Source organism: Acinonyx jubatus, chromosome C1 (assembly GCF_027475565.1).
Source record: "Acinonyx jubatus isolate Ajub_Pintada_27869175 chromosome C1, VMU_Ajub_asm_v1.0, whole genome shotgun sequence".
NCBI lineage: Eukaryota > Metazoa > Chordata > Mammalia > Carnivora > Felidae > Acinonyx > Acinonyx jubatus.
The window spans coordinates 140,776,283-140,800,140 of record NC_069381.1 but is presented as its reverse complement, the minus strand read 5'-3'; the positions used below and the strand labels follow the sequence as shown (position 1 = coordinate 140,800,140).

The 23,858-nt window shown below is 41.2% G+C and overlaps 2 protein-coding genes across 23 annotated transcripts in view; one reads left to right on the top strand and one right to left on the bottom strand.

Moving 5' to 3' along the window:
- PRPF40A (pre-mRNA processing factor 40 homolog A) overlaps window positions 1-2,328 on the top strand; it is a 53,762-nt gene extending 51,434 nt beyond the window's left edge. For all 11 annotated transcript variants that reach the window (XM_027055750.2, XM_053215086.1, XM_027055751.2 and 8 more), the window contains one exon: window positions 380-2,328. In XM_027055750.2, coding sequence (XP_026911551.1) covers window positions 380-472 — 93 coding nt within the window. In that variant the 3' untranslated portion in view covers window positions 473-2,328. The remainder of the gene's footprint in view (window positions 1-379) is intronic.
- A 4,761-nt stretch (window positions 2,329-7,089) lies between these two features.
- Window positions 7,090-23,858, bottom strand: part of FMNL2 (formin like 2) — a 308,508-nt gene continuing 291,739 nt past the window's right edge. For 5 of the 12 annotated variants that reach the window (XM_053215078.1, XM_053215082.1, XM_053215085.1 and 2 more), the window contains 8 exons: window positions 23,681-23,749; window positions 23,452-23,532; window positions 21,367-21,496; window positions 18,893-19,056; window positions 17,875-17,976; window positions 15,596-15,694; window positions 14,752-14,875; window positions 7,090-9,183 (listed from right to left, as the gene is read on the bottom strand). In XM_053215078.1, the coding sequence (XP_053071053.1) occupies window positions 9,074-9,183; window positions 14,752-14,875; window positions 15,596-15,694; window positions 17,875-17,976; window positions 18,893-19,056; window positions 21,367-21,496; window positions 23,452-23,532; window positions 23,681-23,749 (879 nt within the window). In that variant the 3' untranslated portion in view covers window positions 7,090-9,073. Of the gene's footprint in view, window positions 9,184-11,000; window positions 11,095-12,668; window positions 12,795-14,751; window positions 14,876-15,595; window positions 15,695-17,874; window positions 17,977-18,892; window positions 19,057-21,366; window positions 21,497-23,451; window positions 23,533-23,680; window positions 23,750-23,858 lie in introns of those variants that run through there. The other 7 variants (XM_053215080.1, XM_053215083.1, XM_053215084.1 and 4 more) reach the window with 4 other exon arrangements.

Here is a 23,858-nt window from a genome sequence, read left to right as displayed (position 1 = left end):
CATAATACTTTTCTGTAATATAAAACACCTTATAAGGCGACCTAGAATCTGCAAAATTAGCAAGGAATATAGTGCCTTAGGTAATGAACCCCCCCCCCCCCCATTAAATGGAAACAAGATGTTTCATATTCAGTGGTGTAACAGGAAGGAAAAGTAACCAGTGTTAAAAGTTTGTTCTGTCTCCCCTAATAAACCAAGGAGTAGTGAGCAGCTCATTGGTAGACTTTTGGGAAAAGAGGTCAGTCCTTAAACTGGTGTGATGGGTTTGTTGCTATGGAAAAGAATCCGTATAAATTTTGGATTTTTGTTTTAAAAGGTTTAATACTACTTAATATTTTGAGCACTGGCATTAAATGTAATTGTATACAATGTCTTTCAGGGGAATTGGGATACTTCTGGCAGTGAGCTGAGTGAAGGGGAATTGGAAAAGCGCAGAAGGACCCTTCTGGAGCAACTGGATGATGATCAATAAATTATACCAAATATATGTTTACAGTATGATTTAAAGTCTAATTCAGACCAGGGATTCTATTTTAAAGTTCAATTGAAATAACACTGGGTTTTAATTATATCACAGGAAAAAAAAAAGTGCATTTAAGTATTGTTATTGTGGACTTTATAAAAGCAAAGGAAATTGAAAATAACTTTTGATTCTGTATCAAGAATCATATTTTCATACGGTCATAACTGTCTTTCTGAGACCCTTTCATAGGGCACTGCAGGATGGATTAAAGGTGGCAATTTACTGATAACTGCAGATGTCTCTACTTTGTTCTGAAGTCTAAGTCATGAGGCGATTTGATTTACTTTATAGAAGTTGGATTTTGAAGATATAATGAAAAATTTTTTGATATTTAGTAGTACAAAAAAAGCACCAGCAACTGACAAAACTGCTTTTTTGTGCACTACCCAACTGGTTAAAGCTGATACGATCTTTTATGGTGAACTCAGAAATAGGTGTTCATAATGGAAACCTGGTAGACCCTTAACTATAGTGGTGCTAATGAGCACCTACTATAATAAAGCCACCATTATTTTTTATGAAACATCGGAGTACATTTTAAAAAGGCTGTCGTGAGGGCATTATTTTGAGGTGATGTTTAAAAAGATAACATCAAATCAAATTGTAAATTAGTTTAAATATATTTGCCTTAAGGACCTACTAAAGAATGTGCCACCAAACTTTAAGTGATAGTTGCAATATCCTTGTCTGAAACAAAAATCAATGTTGACTTAAACATTTTCTTTAACAGTTGTCTTTTTTTTTTTTTAAATCCAATCTTTTCTCTTGCTTTTTTTCATTGAGGAAGTCTTTTATCTTCCCTACTCACTGAGAAGTATTGACTTCGTGGTACACATTCTAAAGCATTTCTGATTTGAATATTTTTGTACATTTTTATCAATTATTAAACCTTCTCTTCTAGCGTGTACTAGTATTTATTTCTACTTAAACTACTCAGCTCTAAGAAAATTGTATTATCATTTCAAGATACTAAATCCTTGAAATTTTGCTTCATCTTACCCATATAGCTAGGTTACTTTACCTTTTTAATATTTAAGAATATTATAAATCCGTACATTTGAAGCCCCTATAATTTGTTTTTGATCTACAGATTTCCTATAGAAAACTTTAGAGAGGCAGTGGTTTGAAGCTAGAATACTCTTTACATGCTAACTTTTGCAAGTTGGTAATGTAATTTATACTATTTTCCTTCAGTGCAGGAGATTTTTTTAATAAGTAAATATTAGCACATAGTCTTTGGCATTATGTATTTTTTTATTTTGGACACTTGGAGCAATCCTATTTCAATTGGCATTTAGAAGAACAAAAAGTTCATCTTATTTTTCCTTCACCATTCTAATGAAATGACCAGGACTACTCTCCCATCCCTGCCCACTGTTTCAAGCCTCAAGAAAAAGGGGGTGGGAAAGTTGTTTCTACTCTGCCAAGTCATTTTTCTGCTGTGAAAACTGACAGGACTGTGGAAAATGAGAACATCCTTAGAATATGTGAAGTAATGAAGTTGCTTTCTTGAGGGTTGGTCTCTTATTGTATATTAGAACCAAAACATATAACAACCTTGGCAATAGGGAGTTGCCTAGATTTAATTTTCAAACGTCTCATAATGATAGTTAATATCACTAATCATGTCAAACACTTGACATGGAAGTCAGTGGTAAAATCTTTAAAGTGCATATCATATTGGCAGAAGTACTAGTGGTGTTTCACAAGAGAATTTAGAATCTGTAAAATTTTAATTCCATGAATGATGGTTTTTTTTAAGTTTTAATTTTTCTATTTAAATAAAAACCTATTGATATGTTTTAGCATGTCCTCAAAATAGATTTCTGTATTTCTTAGAGGTACTGTCTTACCACCTCACGTTCCTTTAATACAAATTCAAGTTTCTCTGTAGTTCATCCATGAAAATTATTTGACCTAAAAACAAAACTACTGAAATTGCAATTCAAAATAGAATATCCTTATTATAAGAGATATAACTGAAGTGACTATAATCCTTGCTTACTTTAACAAACCCATCAAATGGAATTTAGTTACCAAAAAGATACTGTATAACCCTGAAGGCACAGGTGATGGAAACTTTTGTTATAGCAAGAGTTCTTTGTGAATATTTTTAATTTACTAGATTAGGTTTCTAAATTTTCAGTCTGCTACAACCTGAAATGTCTTAGAATATTGGTTCTGTTAAACAGATTTGTTCAAACTCCTTATGGAACGTGTGTTCAAACAGGGAAGTATGTTTATTTGCAGATGAGGGGAATTTATACTTTTCAGTTAAGCATCAGACTCTTAGGTAAATGAGGGTTTTTCTTCCCTCTGTAACATCAATATTAATGAATTATTGGATTACATTTACTAATATATTTAATAACATAATAGTCTAAGAATCTCAAATATTTGATGTTTTCTTTTTCTTGCAGTCTAGTAATTCCTATATGGGAAAATTGAATTTGTATGAAGTGAATTTAGTCAGTATGATGAATTCTTTACACTTTCCCAAATTTATTTAAATAATGCTTTTAAATAAAAGCAATGGTCCTTTTTTTTAACACAGCAAGAGTATTTCATTAATACCCATATGAGCTTCAGCATATAGATCAGTCATGTTTTTCAACAATAAAAACTTCACTTTTTATGGCTCCCAGTAAATTCGAAAATGATCAAAATGTCACAGCTTGACTTTTGCTAATTGGGCCTCAATTCATACAACTATAAAATAAAAATGGCCTAGAGTAAGGCCTAAATTCATTGGTGGAGTAAAGAAAATGTAAAAGCTGAAATGTCTCTACGTTTATCTGGAAACACGGTCCATAATTATCATTTTTCAAAGGGCCTTTGTCCTGTGTTACCAAGCATTTGTCTAGATGATCCTGGTTTTCTCCCAGTGTTAATGGTCAACTCAGTGCTGACTAGGCAGCCACTTTTCTCTGCATCCAGAAAGGGGTAGCCTTATAAAGATTTTTCTTTTTTTATAGTTTAGATGCTATTTGAGAGAGAGAACGGTTTCTAATCAAATAGTGCCCAGGGAGGAGTGACGAATGCTTTATAGAATATTTAAGAGTATTATGTAATTTAAATGTAAAGTACAAAACTAAGGAACCAAATAAACATTTCTAAAAGCAACATAAGGCAAAGCACATTAATTCCTTGTATCTTAAATCAGGCTGCTGCTTTTCCCCTTGGGGATGTATCTCAGTACCAGGTACAATTTTAATTCTTTCATATTTTCTAGGAAAAACTGTACTCTACGTAAAGGAAAAGCAAAATGTCATGAGTAGTTTTTCACAGAACTGTGTTCTAAATAGGCTTAATAGCATATTTCAGTCTAATGATTCTTACCTTTATTAAATCTTACCTTGGTCTTAAGTTTTTCAGTTGTTTGGACTTAAATGATAGGTTCCTTGGAGACAGGGATTTGTGTTTCATTAACTGCTATATCCTGTGGATTAAGACAGTGCCTGGCAAACAGTAGGCATACATTGAATGGATGTAAAATTTTAGTTGACAGACTTACCCAATATCCATGGTACCCAGCCTCTGCATTATAGGAGATGCTTGAAAAAGCATCATGCAATAATCTATACTAAACCACAACTAAAGCCACATACATAATCGAAATGCACTGAGGACAAGTTCTAGTGATTGTACCTTGTCACTTTTACTACAGAAATTTCCAAAAGCTTGTTAGAACATGTTACTTCCATGTGGTTTTGAGTAGGAAAGGAAATCCTTTGTGATTTAAAACATAGTTTTCATATTCATAAGTTATAGTAGTTCAAAAGTAGTAATTTAGCTAGATCAGAATTAGTCTTTAAAGGCCATGCTGGAAACAAAAAAATTCCTAAATTCTAAACTGAGAACTAATTATTTCAGGCTGTTTCCAACAAAGCGTGAGGTATGGGAAGTGAAAAAATGGGGCTCCAATTACACACACCATTCTCCATTTTATTTAGCTTGTCTCCTTGGCCTAAGTTCCTTAAGTTTAAGTAGATTTTCTCTGCTTTTCAGACTTGCTACATAAAAACTGCTTTTGTGACTCCATAGGATCTATGCTTCAAGGCCATCTTGTTATTGTTAATGACTGGTAATTGCCCCAGGTATAATGGCCTATTGCTGTTTGCAATTTAGGAGAACTAACAACTCCCCACCCCAGTTTTCATTGATAGTCTGAAACAGAGTGGCTGCCTAATCAGAATCCAAAAGCCATTTCTTAATGCCCTTTTATGCTGTTCCTTGGGGTATCGAAAATGTGCTATTTATAAATACTCTTTTATTTTGACCCTGCCTAAAACTTTGGTAGGTTTGGTCTCTTGCCTACCTCTCTACAACTAAACTGAAGATTTGTTCTGAAAGGTGAGTAATAATAGGGTGAACAGGTTTCTATTTTCTGTGTTTGTAATTACCAGATTTTCTCTTCTGTTTATATATTGTTCTGATGTAAAGAACCTTAATAGTTATATAAAATTAGACTTTTGTAAATAAATATAATTTATTAGAAAAAATGACATCTTTTTACTAAGTAAATTGGATTTGTGTCAACTTTTCATTTAAGCACCCCTCATATGCAGCAGTTTTGTGCTGTGAGAGGCTAGATGCCCACATTGTTTCCTCAGTGTCATACTTGATTTTCTCTATAAAAATTAGACCAAAGAAAGTCTGTCAACAACTTGATGCACTTTTTCAAGTTTCAGATTTTTTCTTGAAAATAGAGCAGGTATTAGTTTTAAGAGAAAAATTAATCCTTTCATATACCGGCCCAATCGTTTTTGCAGACACTTCTGATAAAATTTTTTTAAATATCTTAGGGCTAAGAGCAGTTTTATCACATTAATTGGTATGTGAATTGTGAAGCTATTATAAAAGCATATCTTCCAATGTAAAAGATAATTTCACAAAATCCAGTATGTTGAACCACAGTGATGTATCAAGTCCCGTTCTGGGCTGAGCATTGTTGAGTCAGCAGGGCCCTTTGGACATTCATTGCAGTGAATTTTAGTGGATTAGAATTTAGACTTTTAGAGGACTGGGAGTGGGGAATCAGGAGACTTAATTCTGAGTCCTGGGCAAGCATCTTTAAATGTGGTTAGGGGCACCTGGGTGGCTCAGTCTGTTGAGCGACCGACTTCGGCTCAGGTCGTGATCTCACAGCTCATGAGTTCGAGCCCTGAGTCTGTGCTGAGAGCCTGGAGCCTGCTGGGATTCTGTGTTGCCCTCTCTCTCTCTGCCCCTCCCCCACTTGTGCTCCCTCTCAAAGATGAATAAACATTAAAACTTAAATGTTACTAATGGTATAAAATGGCCTACACCTAACCATATCTACCTCATTTGAACTTACTGCTGTGGTTTGGGTTTGAAAATGTTCTAAATTTGTATAATATTAAATATCTTATTTCTGGGGCACCTGGGTGGCTCAGTGGGTTAAGTATCCAACTCTTGATCTCAGCTCAGGTCCTGATCTCAGGGTCATGAATACAAGCCTCACACTGGGCTCTATGCTGGGCGTGAAGCCTACTTTACAAAAAAGATCTTGGGGTACATGGGTGGCTCAGTCGGTTGAGCATCCAACTTCAGCTCAGGTCATAATCTCAGAGTTTGTGGGTTCGCACCCCGCGTTGGGCTGTACGCTGACAGCTCAGGGCCTGGAGCCTGCTTCAGATTCTGTCTCCCTCTCTGTCCCTCCCTGGCTCACTCCCTCAAACATTAAAAAAAAATTTTTTTTAATGAAAAAATCTTATTTCTAATACCATGAAGGCACAAACTAGAGAATTTTACTAAGTGAAATTTAACTTTTTCTTCTCTATAAAAATAAAGCTTCAACTACATTGTATAACTGTGGTGCCGTGAGAAGACCACTGAATTGATAACAAAAACCTAATACAACAACTAAATAACTCATGCCCCTGTAAGAAAATTGTTTTAAAGCCACTCGGACAGTTTTCTAAAATATCAAATTTCAGGGGCGCCTGGCTTGCTCAGTCAGTTGAGCATCCTACTTCAGCTCAGGTCATGATCTCGCAGTTTGTGAGTTCGGCCCGTGTCAGGCTGTGTGCTCAGAGCCAGGAACCTGCTTCAGATTCTCTTTCTCTCTGCCCCTCTCCCACTCACACTCACTCTCAAACATTAAAAAATATATATCAAATTTCCTTGCTTCCCTAAAAAGTTATACTGAATGTTGCACGTAAGTTTTTGTGAGGACTTGGAATTATCACTACAAATAACAGTATGTTTGGGCAATGGAGGCCAAAAGGCTTGTACATACCTGGCCAACCATTTGATGTGGTTGTCAGTTGCAAGGTTACCTGGTTACCTCTGTAGTCCACACATAACCTGTCTGTATACACACAACATCCTCATTGAACAAATCTGGGGGAGGCAATATCTTCACCAAACAAAAGTGCTTCTCTGGAAGCAACAGAATCATTAATGGTTGGGAGATGTATCCCTCACTATGAAAATGTGGTTCCTATGTTCCATATAGCAAGTGATCAAGAGTTTGTATCTTGAGTTTGAGCCATGGAACTAGTAACCCCCCCTGCCAAAGTATGCCCCTGAAAGATCACAACATATTACAGGATAGTAGTGTAAATAGTTTATTTGCTCATATGCCATGAAAAGACCAGAAAAGTAACATGAACTGCTTTTTTATAAAACATTTCTAATATTGCTAAGAAGCAGGCCCATTAATAAACAAAAGAACATGCCAACATTATTGTCTATCTGTAGATTAATAAATAGGTAATTATCTTAATATATGCTCATTAGCACTGAGCTTTGGAAAACAGCTGCTTGTGATAAAGGGCCGACTACTTGTGTTGTAGCTCATGGTCAAATTGCTTTTTTCACCAAAATGAATGTTGAGTCAACAGACAAAATCTCAGCATGTTCTTTTTAAAGTACACATTTATGAAAATGTGCTAGCAGGTGGCAGTTTTAAAAGTAATTTTTTGTAAATAGGTATGCTAAAGTGAAATGTGGTAACTGATCCCTAAACTGTCCTTGTAGTTAAATATATATATTAAAAAAAAAAAAACCTATAAGTTAAAATAACATTCAGATTGTATAGCACAGGCTGATGCATTTTTAAACAATATTTACAATATTACCCAGAGGCTTAGGTGGGAATTAAAGTGTAAAAACCATAAAAAACTGCACCAATTTTATAGCAAAATATCTGTACATTTAAAAAGAGATCATATAACTACACATTATCCAAGGAAAATGGGACCTTCACCAAGGAGCTCACATAAGCACAACATAAAATAAGATTCAGTGGTTAAATACTATACAATAAACTTTACAATTAATATATTGATGTAATGTACCAAGGTAAGCCAGAAGCAGAATGTATATTATGGAAAGTACAAATTAGCTTTAGTCCAGTTTCTGACTTTGGAATGGATCAAGTGCCCTGCCAGAGAGGAAGGAAAAATAACAGTGGCTTAGTTGGCCATTGATTTAGTCCCATTACCTATCATGTAAGCTTAATCCCAATGTGAATATTTCAAGCAATTTAATTGCAATTTCCCATAAATTAATGTGGGAAATACAAGAATTTAGCTTTGATATGTAACGCAAAATATATCCAATTTATAAAAGGAAGAAGAAGGGGGAAAAAAACTTGCGATTGTCAGAATAAGGCTGGGTTAACTAACACTACTAGCTAGCAGAAGTAATGTTGAATGCTTGTTGATAAAGCTAGTGAGCTTCTCCCTGGCTAGCAAGGCACCAATTTCTATTCTCAGGATTGGCCCATAATAGTCCTCAGAAATCCTAATACTGATTACTGAGATGTTAATTTTAGTGCTAATTAATAAATACATTTGCATTATTTTTTTTTAAAAGCTGCCTCTAGCTGAAGAACACAGTACTGCAAATAAATCTTACACAAATCTGTATGCCACTATATCCTTGCATTCATACCGGTGAACTTTTCTCACAGGGCATCATAACCCTAGCACAGAAGTAGAATGTGTAACGAGATAAGAGTTGAGGGACTTATCCTGTGCCACTGCAATACATCCTGTTTGTACTTCGCTGGGGCTTGCTTATGGACAGCAGTCTGTCATGTGACCTTTTCCTTCTTCCATGTTGCAAGCCCTTTAAAATACAAAGTTGATGGGTATGGCTAAAACACAAAATTCCTTAAGACATCTCAGCAAAGGAAACCCAGAGCAGATTACATCCACGTTATTTACAACTTATCAGGAAACCAGGGTGTGCCATCATGGGACAATCACAATGGCAGATAATGAATGTAATACGAAATTTACATTTTGGTTAAAAAATTGGATAATATACTGGTGTAAAAAGATACCTAATCAAATCAAACCCTATTGCTTTGATTAATCTGAGCAGGTACTTCCACTTTTAGGCACTTGTTAACAAAGGTTGAAAGGAGAGCCCGTCATTTTTAAATTCCTATGTGTTTGCTAAATCTGAGCCCTTAGAATATTTTATCAATGTTCAAGGTTGCAGTTAAAGGGTAGCGCATAAAGTTCATGTGGAGAGTTTCATTCACGCACTCTCTACTCATACAGGCAGGTCTCAGGTTCACATGGTTATTTCGGCACCATTAACAGAACGCAAGTTCTGATCATCAAAGCGCCGCCTGACACTTCTCCTCACCGCATCGGCTCGTCTGTATGGTTGGTTTCTAAGATCTGTAAAGAGAAGATTACCAATAAGAGAACTGCAACCTTTCGTATCATGTGTCTAAGCAAGACAAAAGTCAGCTGGCAGCCAATCAAAGCAGCTTGTGTGGAAGAGTCAGCTAACAGGCCCTTCAAAATGCATTGAGTATTTGAGCCAAGGACATGTACTTTGCCCTCAATATTTAAACAAAGCAGGATGTAATACTGGTGTGATTCTGGAACTTTTAGAAAAATACAGAAGAGAGGCAACTGCTCCTGTCACTGGCCAGAGAGTCTAGCTGGAGTCTTATTTTGAAGTGTTTCTTCAATTGGAAAAAGCTGTGGCTTAGTTTTCTTTGTTTTTGTTTTTTTCTGGAAACTGAGTGTCAACAATAATTAAAATGAATCTTAAACTGCAAAACTAATAAGCCCTGTCCTATCTTACCTGAAATTTTAATCCAGGAAGGACACTATGCTTATTTTGCAGAGGTTCCATAATTTTTATTCAATATTAGCTGAAGTCCATTTTTTATTTCGTGAATTAGACACATAATGCCCAATTAACCACTAAAGAAGATAATCACTAAATCAAAATAATTCTCTATTTCTGTATGTTCTGTCCTGCCATAGGTAGTTCCTGTTTTTCATTGGAGGGAAGAAGTTGAACAGGCCCTCCTCAATTTTCCAGTTTGTTTAAAATGTTTAAAGAGAATGTTTAAAATGCCTAACATTAAAACAACAACAACAACAACAAAGCTTTGTTGAATAAGTGAACCAATCACTGCATATTGGCTCAAGAAGCCATTGTTCTAATGGGATAAAGTGGCATGAACAAGGGATTTTATCCTATGTAAGTATTCTTTAATATGAAAACATGCTTTGCCTAGCACGCAGGTAAGCTGCTTTTGATAGGGCAGGGCAGGCTTTGTACTTTTTCCCACTGTTTCATTTAATTAGTATATATTTCCCTTTCATTAACTTAATATTATTGACTTCTGTTAGGAAACATTCTATATCTTGAAGAGGAAACATAAACAACAGAATTAAAGCAGATCAAATCTTTGTTTATCCCTTTACCTACTAAGTAGCTTGAAAATGGAGCCAGTGGGCCATATCTGGCCTACAGAATGTTTGGCCTCCAACTTGTATTTTTAAATACAGTTTCCTGATCTTTAAATAATTAATATAAAAAACAAGATTTCTGATTTCCCTTGGAAAACTGGAGGGCCTGGCAACACTGAGCCCAAATTTTCACATGGCAAAAACAGACTGGAGCTGAGTCAGTGCTGAGACCTAAGCTCCTGACTCCTTGGAATTTGGTACCCTGCCCTTCTAAATTCAAGGGAAGAATAGTTTTGTATGCCTTAATCCACTCAAGCTTCTGCTTCTTGGCCCAGAGTGGTAAGGGAAGTTCAGAATTCCACTTCTGGCTAAGTGACTTGTAGCTCTGTGATGCCTGAGTCTTCTGAACAACTGGCTCTAAAGATCATCATCTTCAAAGGCCATAAAGATCATGTTCCCCGGCCAGGAAGTGCTCTCAACTTCCTCAGATCAAAAGAGGTTAACTGCTTAACTCGAAGGCCAAGAAAAGGGTCGGAGAAGGACAGCCTAGCACCCAAAGCAGGTACAATCATCAGCAAATACCCTTGCCCAAGCCATCACACTTAACAACATGGAAGCAGGCCAGAAAGAGTCCAACAGAGAGGCTCTGCCTCACATCACTGAAATGCGAGGTTACAAAGACTTCTCCCTGGTCAGACTCTCACCAGTATCACCCTCAGCCATAGACTGAAACCACTGATCTGCATACAGAGAGAGGAGGAAGCTAAGTAAAAAGTGATGCTTGCCAGCTCTGTGTATCCTCCACCACCGGTGTGCTAGAAGAAATCCTTACCCTCGAGTGAACATTTGGAAATTTAGTGATATTATTCTTCTTTAAGGCTAAACAGAAAAAAAAACAAAAACACAAAATGATGGTTAAGTAAAAATGGGATGAAAATGGAAAGCAATTCAACTTAGTGCTTAACATACCCGGCATGTTAGCCAACAGAGGAAGAGAGTGGGAGGCCATTAATACAAGAGGTGTTAGATAAAACAAGGGAGAAAGGAGAGGATCTTCCCACCCATCCCCTCTGACCACCCAAATCCAAGCTGCTTTGAAATATGGCTCCAGAATGATAGTCCAGCAGCAAAGCTGACAGGAACATTAGCTGAGTAGATGACAGTGTCTAGCCTTGTTAATAAGCACTGGTGGGTAAGTACACTGCAGGGTGGGCAACCACACACCACATCCTTTGAGATCCTCAGTGACAGAGGCACATACATAACAAGCGCAATTCACAGACAAGCTAATGCCACAATGAAAACAGGTACCCCGTTCCATGTCAATCTCAGCACAGGAAGCTAATGGTCATTTCCAATTAGAATATGTGCTTCTCTTATCCATTTTCTAATCAACTGGGCCCTGCAGAGAAGTTTGTCTCTTATCTAGCCATCAGGAACCGAGGGCAGGCTGTTACTTCTTGAAAATCTGGGGTTTTGTTTTGTTTTGATTCTAAGAACAGTGGCATTCTCCAAGAATAGGTTTTTGCTATTAGTGTTTCTAGTTGCCACCATCCTGACCAAAGATGCAGGTCCAGATATGATCTCATCACAAGAGAAATGCCCTGGATTTGACACGGAACCGAGAGACAGTGAAGAAGCACAAATGAGGAAAGACTATGGAGAGCTCCTAAAGCCTTTGTTTTCACTTTCTGCCTCACAGCCTTGTTCCAACGTGATATCTGAATGTGGGCATGACACTCAGGAGAAGACGTGGAATATACAGCTATGGATTGCCTATATCAACTTATACAGATTTCTAGGTCCAAAGGGCTACTTGCTTATACCATGAGCTCCACCATGCTGTGGGTGATGGCTACAGATGGTATAAGAGAGTTAAGAAAGACCCAATTTACAACTGTGTGTAGTTCACACTTTTTTCTGCAAATCATTTTTCAACTTTAGAGCACTCTGCATTCCTGAGCACTTGCACACAGCTCATTTCATCAAAGCATGTTAAGTGAGTACAGAAAAGAGGCTGGTTTAATATCTGTACATTCATGACAAAATACCAAGTGCTCAATAAATGTTAGGTATGGTAGTTACTGTTATTAATGACTATCATTTTGTGTTCAAAGACACTAGCCCAAAAGACTTGTAACAGCCTACTTGGTCCGAATACTAATTCTCAAAGTACTGCTCTTTATATATATATAAATATAGTGTTTTTCTAAAAATTTCTGCAAGCAATTCTATTAATCCAAATCCCTCAGACTCAGACCACCATAGCCGTGTGGATTCCTAGACATACTGAAAGTGGCAGTGAGTAAGCAGTAATGACTGAAATGCAAAACCATGCAGTGTGAAGGCAACATAAAATATAACATGGTGGAGACAGCAATTCCATGCTAGCATATTGGGTGGCCCTAACAGACAGACAGAGGGGCATAAGAGGTCAAAAAATCTGTAGCAACCTTTTAAGAGCATCAGGTGAGAAAGAATAATAGTTTAGTAATGGTATTCCTCAGTGAGAACAGGTTCGCAGAAAAATCGAGAGCCACGCTTGGCGGTGCGAGCAGTAAAGGGCACAGTCTTCAGCACTGCATTGAAAATGATAGCCAAATAAGACAAACAGCAGAGAGTAAGAGCCAAGATCTATCATATTAGTACATGGTTAGTGCTTTGTTAATCATACCTGGGGAAGGCGAGGGGGGGAAGGGGGGAGGGAGGTGGCCAGGGAAGGAGGGAAAGGCAATATATACCCAAGTGAGTTCATAAAGTCTAAAAGAGTTAGTCAGTCTGGGGCTTGGTGGGTGGAAAGTATTTTAATGAGAATAAAACCTGCTCTGTAAGCCGATACTCATTCACCTCCAATGGTGGCTGAACGATTAGGTCAGGCAAACAGAAACTGGACATTTCACTCAGTTTACAAGCCAGGTGTCACTGACATGGAGAACAGACTGATGGAAAAGGAACTCTAAGTTCTTAATATGCGAGGCTCGATGCTCGTCTCCCTGCAGTTAATCTTATTACGGCACAGAGGCTAGCAGGTGCTTACCCAAAAAGATCTGTTCCTGGTCTTGCTCAGAGCAGAGCTTCTCCCTCAGTGTGGGGGAAACAACAGGGGGGCTAAACAATGGGGACTTTCCCTAGGGGCCATCTGCAAGTCACTGCAGAGTGAACAATGAGACACTGGCAGACATGCGTGTCCAGATTACGTGTGCGCCATACCGAGGCACTTCACTGGCCACTTACCTATCCACTGACGACTGAGACGGCTTTACTCTTGGCCAGACACTCTTTATTGACTTCCTGTTAGTGATTTATTTACCTATTTTATTTCCTTGGGTTTGAGCTTGTGGGAAAAAAAATTGTGATTTTGGTGGTTTGGGATCGATCCCTATTTACGATGCTGACTGAGCTATTAACAAAAAATGAGAAGTCAAAAATCTGAAAGTTACATTTCTTAAAAATTAGGACAATGGAGGAAATGTGACTAATGACTGCACATTTGATATTAAAAAGTTGTTAGTTTTGGAGGTGTGTGATAATGGTACTATGGCTGTATTTGTTTGCTTTATTAAATAGTCCTTATCTTTTGAAGACGCCAACAGAAATATAACCAGATGAAACTGTATGTCTTAGATTTGCTTCAAAATAATCCTACAGGTTGGTAAATGGGGAGCAGGCAGAAGCAGACAAGTAACAAGACTGGCCATGAGTTGAAAATTATTAATAGGTGATGAGCATATGGGAACTCATCATACTATTCTCTACAGTTTTGCATGGCATATTTTCTAAATTTCCTACAGCAAAAAAAAAGTTTGAAGTCTCTTGGAAGCTAATAAACAGTATTCATATGCAACAGACAAGAAAGGAAAGTCACTAGTAGCCACAGTCATAAGGTAGTGGCTCAAATTACTTTCCCCATCTGTAAGAGAATGCAGTATCTCTACAGAACGGATTCAAGCAGCAAGCATTAGGCTACAACTTAATCAGACAAGGACCAGGCTGGGTTAGGCACTACTCACTGAAAACCGTGGGCTAGCAGCCTGCTGGCCCATTAGAATGAAAGCACCGGCTCCTTATTTCCTACTGTCCTCAGTTACGTTGAAGGAGTAAAAAAGCTCGTAAAGAGCATGCTGGAACAATGTGCATTGACTCCGGTTAGTACACAACCCTGCATGGGCTTTATCCATAGTATTTATTTTAACCAGGCACTTGGGTAGGAGTGGCCACATAGAAAATGGAGCAGGCTAACAAATCAAAGACAATGGAAAACCATCAGAAGGCGGGGCCTGGTGAAATCTGCAACATTCCAATGATAATGAGAAACAGATTTTTCAGAGAGTGCTGGGTCTCCTTGACAGGCAGTATACAGCCACTATAAATATGCTTCTAACACTAGCATGGAGTTCCCCTTTATTCTCGACCTGAATAAAGTCACCTGAAGAACTTGTAAACCCTGGATAAAAGCAGCAGCACAATGGGTGAGTAGCTCACTAGGGGTAAGATCAGTGGGGTCTCTATGGGCCACAACGAGAAAATATCTTTTACCTGTGATAATGTCTTCAATGGCGCCATCTTTCCCTTCATATACATGTCTGTTATCTTTAACTTGTCGCCTTCTTAATTCTGCAATTAATTCTTGCTGCTGCCTCTTTGATTTGTGGGAAGGAGACTGAGCAGAAAAAAAAATGGCAGAGATTAGTGGGACCAGCACCACTGGTCCAAATGTGCGTGATCATTGAATAAGCAGCCTCAGACAAAAACACAAATGGCACCATTCCAACATTCTGCCCACAGAAAATCTCAGAAAGCTTCTGGGGCGAAAACAAACTTTCTCTGAAGCACACACAAAACTCCAGCTGGCAGCAGTGGGAAGGCTGGATCCTGCAGCCACAAGAGACAGCTGGTATTAACCATGGACTTCTTAAACTTTGGTGCAGAGGACCATGATGAAGAACACTCTGATTTGCCAGCCTTTGTGGTCTTTACCTAGGCTGCTTCCCTCCAGGGAATGCTCCTCCCCATGACTTGTAGCGAAGCCCTCCAGCTCTCATGGTCAGCACCAACGGCAACCCCATGAAGCCTTCCCTGGACACTAAGCAGTTACTCATCAGGTTATCTGGTGTGACCTCACTGTATATCCACCTGAGATTTAAGTGCCTGATCTCCGTAAACTTGGAAATGCTACACAAACATGCTCTTCACCTCATTCCACTGTATGCTGAACAAAGTAGTGAGTAACAAATCCATGTGCCACGTCTGCAAGCCCTAGAAGGAAGCTGTAAGGCTCCTGTGCAAATCCGGCTTTTTGCCCCTCTTTCCTGCTGGCTTCGAGGAACCACGAGGGCCTCCCCTCCCAGGAGGACAGTCTCAGGGGTCAGGCACTTCTCACCTTTGGGTCCTGCTGCTCCATCAGGGCTTCTTGCTCCAGGAGTTTTTCCATGAGTGCTTGTTCCTGCTTTTTCCTCAGCTCATTTTCCTCTTCGGCTTGCTGGGTCAAATCAAAAGAACCCAAAGACTACATCAGTGGGAATGATGGCAATCAAGATTCTTTTAAAGTCACTCTTAGACAATCTTGATGAGCCAGGAATCAGAGTGAACAGAAAGCTTACAAGATCTACCACTTAAGTCTATGCAGGGCTCTGATCCGGGCTTTCACTGTTGGTCTATAGGACATCTCCTAGCAATTCCAATTCTGGTCCAGAAATCCCTTCCTGATGACCCCCTTCTCCACTCACAATGCTCCTCCGTCTCAGTCCCACAGATGTGGGACTTGTGGCAGCTCTGCTCCGTGATTGTCACATAAGTTTATTTTGCTTCCAGAATCTGTCCACCTACCTACAGTTTCTCTGAAAGCAGGAGTTCAGATTCCTCTCCTTGTGCCCGCGGTTAGGGGGAAATCGCCATTCATTCGCCTCTTATTTCCTTCAAGGGTCTCACCTGAGTGACACTCTCAGGTCTCTCCCCACAGCTCACTCCTCCCCAAGAGCAGCAGAGTGACTAGTCTGATAAATTTGGGACATGGAATCAAACAGGCTCAGCTCAGCCCTCTTGGGCATTCTCTCTTTTGAAGCCAGCCTCCCTTAAATGTGGTCCCAGCACATCACAAGAATCACTTTGAGTGATCTCTGCAGCACACTAGCATCACCAGCCCAGTGAACCCAGGGTACCACAGTCAGCAGCAGCTGGTGACCGGTGACATTCTCATCTCTCACAGCTCCCAGTGATTTTTTGCCGTGTTTGGGTTCATCCCCACTTTTCCTTTTGCCAACAGCTTGTGATTATCACGGCTACACAAAGCCATGCTGAGAGAAGATGGCTAAATAACGTAACCTTCCGAATTTCAGTAAAAGGCCAAGGGATAGTTCTGGAGCTAGAGAAGTGACCCACTATATCCAACAGGATGTTTCTCAAAAATGATGACCCTGCCACCTTCTTCCTCCTCCTCCGATCACACTCTTCCTTCTTCCACCAAGGTTATAGGGTAGACAACCCTGGAGTGTAATGTCTGCAATATCTCCTAAGTATAAATACGTCCCTTAACGCCCCCCCACCCCACCTCCCGGTCCTTCTTTCTCAGGAACAAATTCTTCCAACACATACCTCTTTGGGTCACATGATTTTTCAAAACCATAGCCCTGGATTGGGTCAAATATCCTATTTAAAGGAAGGGCCATGGGGCGCCTGGGTGGCGCAGTTGGTTGAGCGTCCGACTTCAGCCAGGTCACGATCTCGCGGTCCGTGAGTTCGAGCCCCGCGTCAGGCTCTGGGCTGATGGCTCAGAGCCTGGAGCCTGTTTCCGATTCTGTGTCTCCCTCTTTCTCTGCCCCTCCCCCATTCATGCTCTGTCTCTCTCTGTCCCAAAAATAAATAAACGTTGAAAAAAAAATAAAGGAAGGGCCACTGAGTGCCTGGGTAGCTCAGTCAGTTAAGCATCCGATTCTTGATTTTGGCTCAGGTCATGATTTCACAGTTTGTGAGTTTGAGCCCTGCATCAGGCTCTGCGCTGATAGTGTGGAGCCTGCTTGGGATTCTCTCTCTCTCTCCCCCCCTCGCTCTCTGCCCCTAACCCATACCCCCTCATGCTCTCTCTCTCAAAAGAAACAAACTTTAAAAAAATAAATAAATAAAGGAAGGGTTATTATTGGTCCAGATGGGGAAACAGACAGTAACTATCCTTCCTGGTGCCATCTTTCAGTCCACACTAGAGAAAGGTCTGGATGACCTAAAGGCCTGGGCAGGACACACCCAAGCAGGCTGTCTCTGACCTCAGCTACAGAGCCCTTGCCGGAGGCCTGAGTCCGCTCCCTTGACTTGTCCCACAACTGCACGGGAGGCCTGGAGTTTCTAAGTCCTTCACTCTGCACACAGGAGTGAACGGTCAGGAAGGAAGTGATGGTCCTGGAGTGTCTCACTTGCCCCAAAGGGCAGCCAAGAGCTTTTGCCTTCAGGCTGAGCCCCAGTCCTGGCTGGGTGGAGAAAGGAAGCCTCACAGGTGAGGACCTCCACAGAACTGGAGACCGAGGCCTCACGCTGACCTCCCAGGTCAGCTGCCTAAAGGACAGGGAAGGCCTCTGCACAGCCGCAGAGACTCCGGCACAGCTCTGGGGGGACACCCATTTGAGAAATAATGCCAAGGAAGACTTTAAAGGACCCCATGCTCCTATTTACCTTATAGGCTTTCACAAACCGGACAAAGACGGGAAAGAAGACAGAGGGTGGCGTCGTCTTGGGGTTTTCTCCAAAATACTTCACCACATCATCAAAAGCATCCTGTAAAGAAACAAACTTCTCTTGAGTTTCGTAAAGTCGAGCATCTGAACTTGACTCTGTGGGGGAAGAGCAGCAGCAAAGCAGCAGGGAGGATCCAGCCGCCACTACAGCTCGTCTGTCCCTCTCATTTCCCCATGACTCTCTAGGGACTCCTGTTTCCTCCGAAAGCCCAGGCAAAGGTGACCAGAAGAAGGTGATAGTGCCACACAGGAATTCATCTCTGGGACCCCCTGCAGCACTTGTGCACACCTTCATACAAACAAGAAGCTACCCCTTTTGAGAGCTTCCTAAGGCCAATGGTTTAGAAGGGATCTTAGAAGTCACTCAGACTCCAATCCCACCTCGCGGCTTCAACGCTCCTTATGGTGTTCCCACCTTAGGGACGCTCCAGTCTCCACTTAAACTGTTTCCCGGCACAAGACAGCCTCGTTTGGGAGCCATTGCACCACGTCTGCTTTCTGAGTTCCCACAAAGCTCCGCCTTCCCTCCTATGATGGCATGCACAGTCCGTTTTGGCTGTTTTTCAAATGTATACACTTAACCCCCAGTGTAGTATAAGATTTCAAGGTCAAGGCCTACAGAAACCCAACACCCTGGGCAGGAACAGGGTTTTGCTAAGCACAGGAATGACACATGTTGACTAAAATGAATACAGGACTCACACAGAGGGAGCCTCGGAATGGCAGGGGAGGGCAAGGGGAGAGGGATGGGCCTCTAGAGAAGAGGTGAAGACTACAAATTAGAAGAGGACAATGAGCAGAACAGGGCACTTCCAGGTCCAATAGTCATCGGTTCCATAAGAAAATCTACCCTCGGTAGACAGAGGGCAATCTTCCCCCAAAGCCAGGACTGGCACCCAGGTGGGCTTAAGGGACCCAGTCACTTCCTCATGAGTGTCCAGGGAACAAGTACTTACCTGTGCAATCTTGGCATCATCCTGCAGCTTCTTCAGCTTCCCCTCATTGTTGAGGATGAACTCCTTCAGCAGCGTGTTGTGGTCGTGCATGGTGTACTCCCTCTTGGTTAAGTCCATGCCTCTCTGGAGCTCTTTGACGTCCAGCAAAACATTCTCGAGGGAGACTGAAGCAGAGATAGCAGTGTCCCCATGAATGTCAAAACCACAGTGTGTGTGGCTGGTAAGCCCAGTTTTCAGTGGATTCCTAGGGTTACTCAAGGGCCGTAGCTCTGATTTCCAGCTTTCAGAGCAGAGATCTTACAATATGAATAATTTACTAGCGCTCACTTCTGGGCACTGCATTAATTTCTATATATGCACTAATTCATTTGCACTATTAGCCCAATTTGCCAGCAACAAAAAAGGCAGCATAAATAGGTTATGTGGCCCTAGATTGTGCAGCTAGGAGGTGGCAGAGGTGGGGCTCAGATAACCATGGACCCCAAATCCTGGGATTATACCCAACTATTCCATTTCTCTTATAGGTGATGATAAGCTGTTGGTTGGTCTGTAGACTCAGAGGTTCCGTAACTGTGCCAGGCCCAAGATTTGGACCTCTTTTACATTTCTGTGGCTCTCCAGCAGGGGGTAGCATTTAAATGCTGAACTTCAGTTGTGACTGATCCCTAGAAACCAAGCAACCTTGGACAGCTTCTTCTGGTCCATCAACCCTACTCTGTTCCTGAAGGGTTCATGTTAATGTAATGAACCTTTCTTCCATCTGCAGTGTGGCCACGCTCCCAGAGCAGGTACCTTCCTGCAGCCTCCTGCAGAAGACCAGGCCCCACCTCTGGCTCCCTACTGCCCGATTCCGCTCTGCACATGGATGAATTACAGAACAGGCCAGTTAGGTTTTTCCCTTGCTAGACTCACACGGTCTTATTCAACTTTGACTCCTCAATGCTTAGGACAGGGCCACGTCCACAGCAGGGACTCAAAGGTCCACTGGATAAGCAAAGGAGCAAAGGTATAAAGAATCTCTGTCAGCTCACCTGGCCACCAGAGAGAGGACACAGAAAACAAGCCAGCCAGAGATCCTCAATCTCTCCACTTTCTGACTTTTTTTCAAATGACACTTTTGGGGAATCTCACTTGAGCCAAACAAATCGGCCAAAACAAAAATTTTTATAAAACGTTTTTCTTAGTTACAAATGTGATGCTAAACAATCCCTAATTTAGGTGGAGAAACCTGAAAAAAGGAAAATCACTCCACCAGAAGTCCCAGTAACTGCGTCAGTGAGCCCTGTGCCCTCAGTGGGTCTGCTATGGCCCACACTGCACAGCCCTTCACAAAGGACCATTCCCACCTCCCTCTCAGTCTCCACTAGAGCGTCCTCGGTACCTACCCCAGCTAACAGTACATCATCTCATTCATTCGTTCGCTCATTTACTTACTCCCCCCATCAATGTGCTAGCGGCTAAGGGAATTATAAAGATACATAAAAATAAAGATACTACCCATAAGTCCACAGGTTGAAACAGACATGTAAATTGTCATAGTAAAATCTGACCCATCGTGTATGAAATAGTATGGAATGCTCTATTATAAGAACACAAAAGGAGCAGCCATTTTACTTTGAGGAAGTCAAAAAAAATCTTGCCCTTAAAGATTCAATTCACCAAGTCTGAAGCAGACCTCAGGAATATGAATTTATAAAAAACTCCTTGGCTGCTCAGGGTTCAAGATCCTAAAATGAGAATCAGAGTATGTAACCAACACTGAGGTTAATCTGCATCTTGTTCCTTTTTCTAGCGTAACAGCCTTTGGAGAAGACATTGCACATTAGACAGTACACTATATAAGACACAGGTTCTAGTCCTGTCTGGCTCATGTTCTACCCCGGTGACCTTGGGCAAGACAGTTGTTAACCTCTAAAAATGTCAGTTTTCTCATGTATACATGGGGATACCATTACATACCTATCATAGCCTGGCTGGCTCAGAATCACTGATGATTTAAATAAGAAAAATGCATAAACTGCCGTAGCAAAAATAACAGCCAAAAGTACTGATAATTTAGCTCCCACTCAGGCTAACGGCACAATGCTTGAGCTACCACACCTGAGCAACTGGGACAGCACAAAATCAAACTGGCAGAGGCAGGGGGTGATTTCTTGATTTTCATTCTCATATTTCAAGTGACGGCAAGAGACTAAGAAGGTCAACAAATGGAAGACAGAAGCTGCCCAGGGTCTAGAGACCGGACTCTTTAGACAGGACACAGAAGGGTCTCCCTTATGTCCCTGTTCATTATGGCTCCCAGGAGCGGGAAACACCCTGGCCCAGGTACCCCAGCAAAGAGCTTCGGATGTTTTCATCACCTTGCCTTTCCAGAGGAGTTCCGAACAGTGGTTTAGCAGGGAATGGTTCCCCCATGATCCATGATTAAAGGCATTCGATACCCAAGAGTAACATGAATAGCTGAAATCAAGTACCTGCAGCAGCTTTCTCCACATAATGAAGCTCATTATAAAACAGGGACACTTGGTGATATTTTTCTTTTACAACATTTGAAATATAGTGCAACAGTGTTTGCTTTCGGTCGGTTGACTTTGTATCTAAGAGCTGAAAACAAAAGGAACAGGGGTTAGGGTAGAAGAGGATGAGAAACTTGTCCATCAGGTGAAGTCCTCCCACTCAGAGTAATGGAGGACGGTACCCCAAAGTGGACCACAGGAGGGCCAAACCTGGACGTGTTCTCCCCTAAACCAACTGACTTGTAAGTGACCGCAGGACTTCTCCGCCAGGGGGTATGCTCAACGCCAGCAGGACTCCAACACCAAAAACTGTTCACACATCTCTACCCACACAAAACTGTCCCACCCCACATCTGCCATACGACTTTCCCTGACTTAAAAGTGGGAAGCCCCCATTCCGAGTGCTTTCCAAAGAGAAGGAGCAGAGAAGTGAGTGTGGTGCTGGTGGTACACGGGTACTCCCTACGTGGCAGGACTCCCACAGTGCAGTCTACCCATTTTCAGTTCAGCTCTCTCATTCCCCAGCCTCCGTGACCCAAAACAGCTGGGCTGGCCACACATGACCGTCTTGGGGCCAGGAGTGGGACCAACTAGACACTCGCTACCAAACAGCCATGTCTCCCCAGGGCTCAGGACTCTGCCTGAGCAGAGCTCAACCTTCTCATGTGGAAGCCACATTAGCCCCAGCCGTGGGGGAGGTTATCACTGCCCACATAAGTTAGATAACTCTGAAAAACAGCATACTCTTTTCCATCCAGAGGGGAATTTTTTTTTAATGTTTATTTATTTTTGAGAAAGAGAGAGAAAGAGAGACAAAGCATGAGTGAGGGAGGGGCAAAGAGACACAATCTGAAGCAGGGCTCCAAGCGCCGAGCTGTCAACCCGACGCAGGGCTCGAACCCATGAACCACGAGATCATGACCTGAATGGAAGTTGGATGCTCAACTGACTGAGACACCCAGAAGCACCCCCTCCCCCGCTTCTTTTTTTATTTAGAAAACACAGAAAAGTAAAAGGAAGCACTTTGAAACAAAAACCCTAATTCTATCCAACCTCTCTGTTGATATCTTTACCTACTTCCATTCAGTTTTTTTCCTGCATTTTTTGCGTGGGTGAAATCAAACTGTACATGAAATTTATACCCTCCTTTCTTTTCTAGACACATTTTTTTAAAACAATTTTTAATGTTTACTTTATGTTTATTTTCATTTTTGAGAGAGAGAGAGAGAGAGAGAGAGAGAGAGAGCGCGCGCGTGCGCACAAACGGGGGAAGGGCAGAAAGAGAGAGAGACACACACAGAATGTGAAGCAGGCTCCAGGCTCTGAGCTGTCAGCACAGAGACTGACATGGGGCGTGAACTCACAGACCATGAGATCATGACCTGAGTGAAAGTTGGATGTTTAAGCAACTAAGCCACCCGGGCACCCCTATTGATTTTTGAGAGAGAGAGAGACAGACAGACAGAGAGATAGAGAGAACACAAGTTGGGGAGGGGCAGAGAGAGAGGAAGACCCAGAATCTGAAGCAGGCTCCAGACTCTGAGCTGTCAGCACGAAGCCGGACACAGGGCTCGAACTCACAAGCCTCGAGATCAAGACCTGGGCTGAAGTCAGACACTTAACCGAGTCACCCAGGCGCCCCACAAAATTATTTCTTTGAAAATTCTTCACAAACATTCTAAGAGTTAAAGAAGAGTTCATCATATTAACTACTGTTATATTTAATAATTTTCCAAAATGATGGATCTTTACATTGTTGCTATTTGCAATTATAAACTAAATATAGCATCCATAATTCAGATTCTTGAGGAAAGAGTCCCAGAAATGGAAACACTGGGTCATAGGGCTTGAGTATTTTTAAAGTTCTAAGCGCCTGCTACCCAGTGACGTGCCAGAAAATGTGTACCCATTCATCCTCCACTTATAGCAATCTTCATCAAAACATCCTACCCCACTTCCAAGAGCAGACTCCACTCTGGGACTTAATCTCTGCCGGTTGTTTTGTCCCTTATATAGCTCTTATAGTTCTTTCAGTCCACTCACCAGATCTAAACTCTGAAGTTTAAATCCATAAACTGCTCCTCGCTTACTGCTATTCATATAGTTTCCAAGGGCCAAGATAATCTGCAAAAGAAAAAAAAAAAAGAGAGAGAGAGAGAGAGAGAGAGAGAAAAGAGAAGCCCATCAGAACAGCATCCCAGGTATTCCCAGGCCAACGAATGTGGCTGGAGTCAGCTCTTCCCTACATGTATACAAGGAAAACTTTACTTGCCTCCAGAATTTTCTTGAGTTTTTGGGATGATTTTATAGAGACAGATGCTGCTATAATTGAGTGCAGTTGCTAGATTCCATTCAAAGGAAGGAAGGGGGTGAAAAAAAGAGACATGTTAAAAATAAGAAACTCTAATTGGAAACTAAAAATTTAACACAGAAGAAAACAGACCTGCATT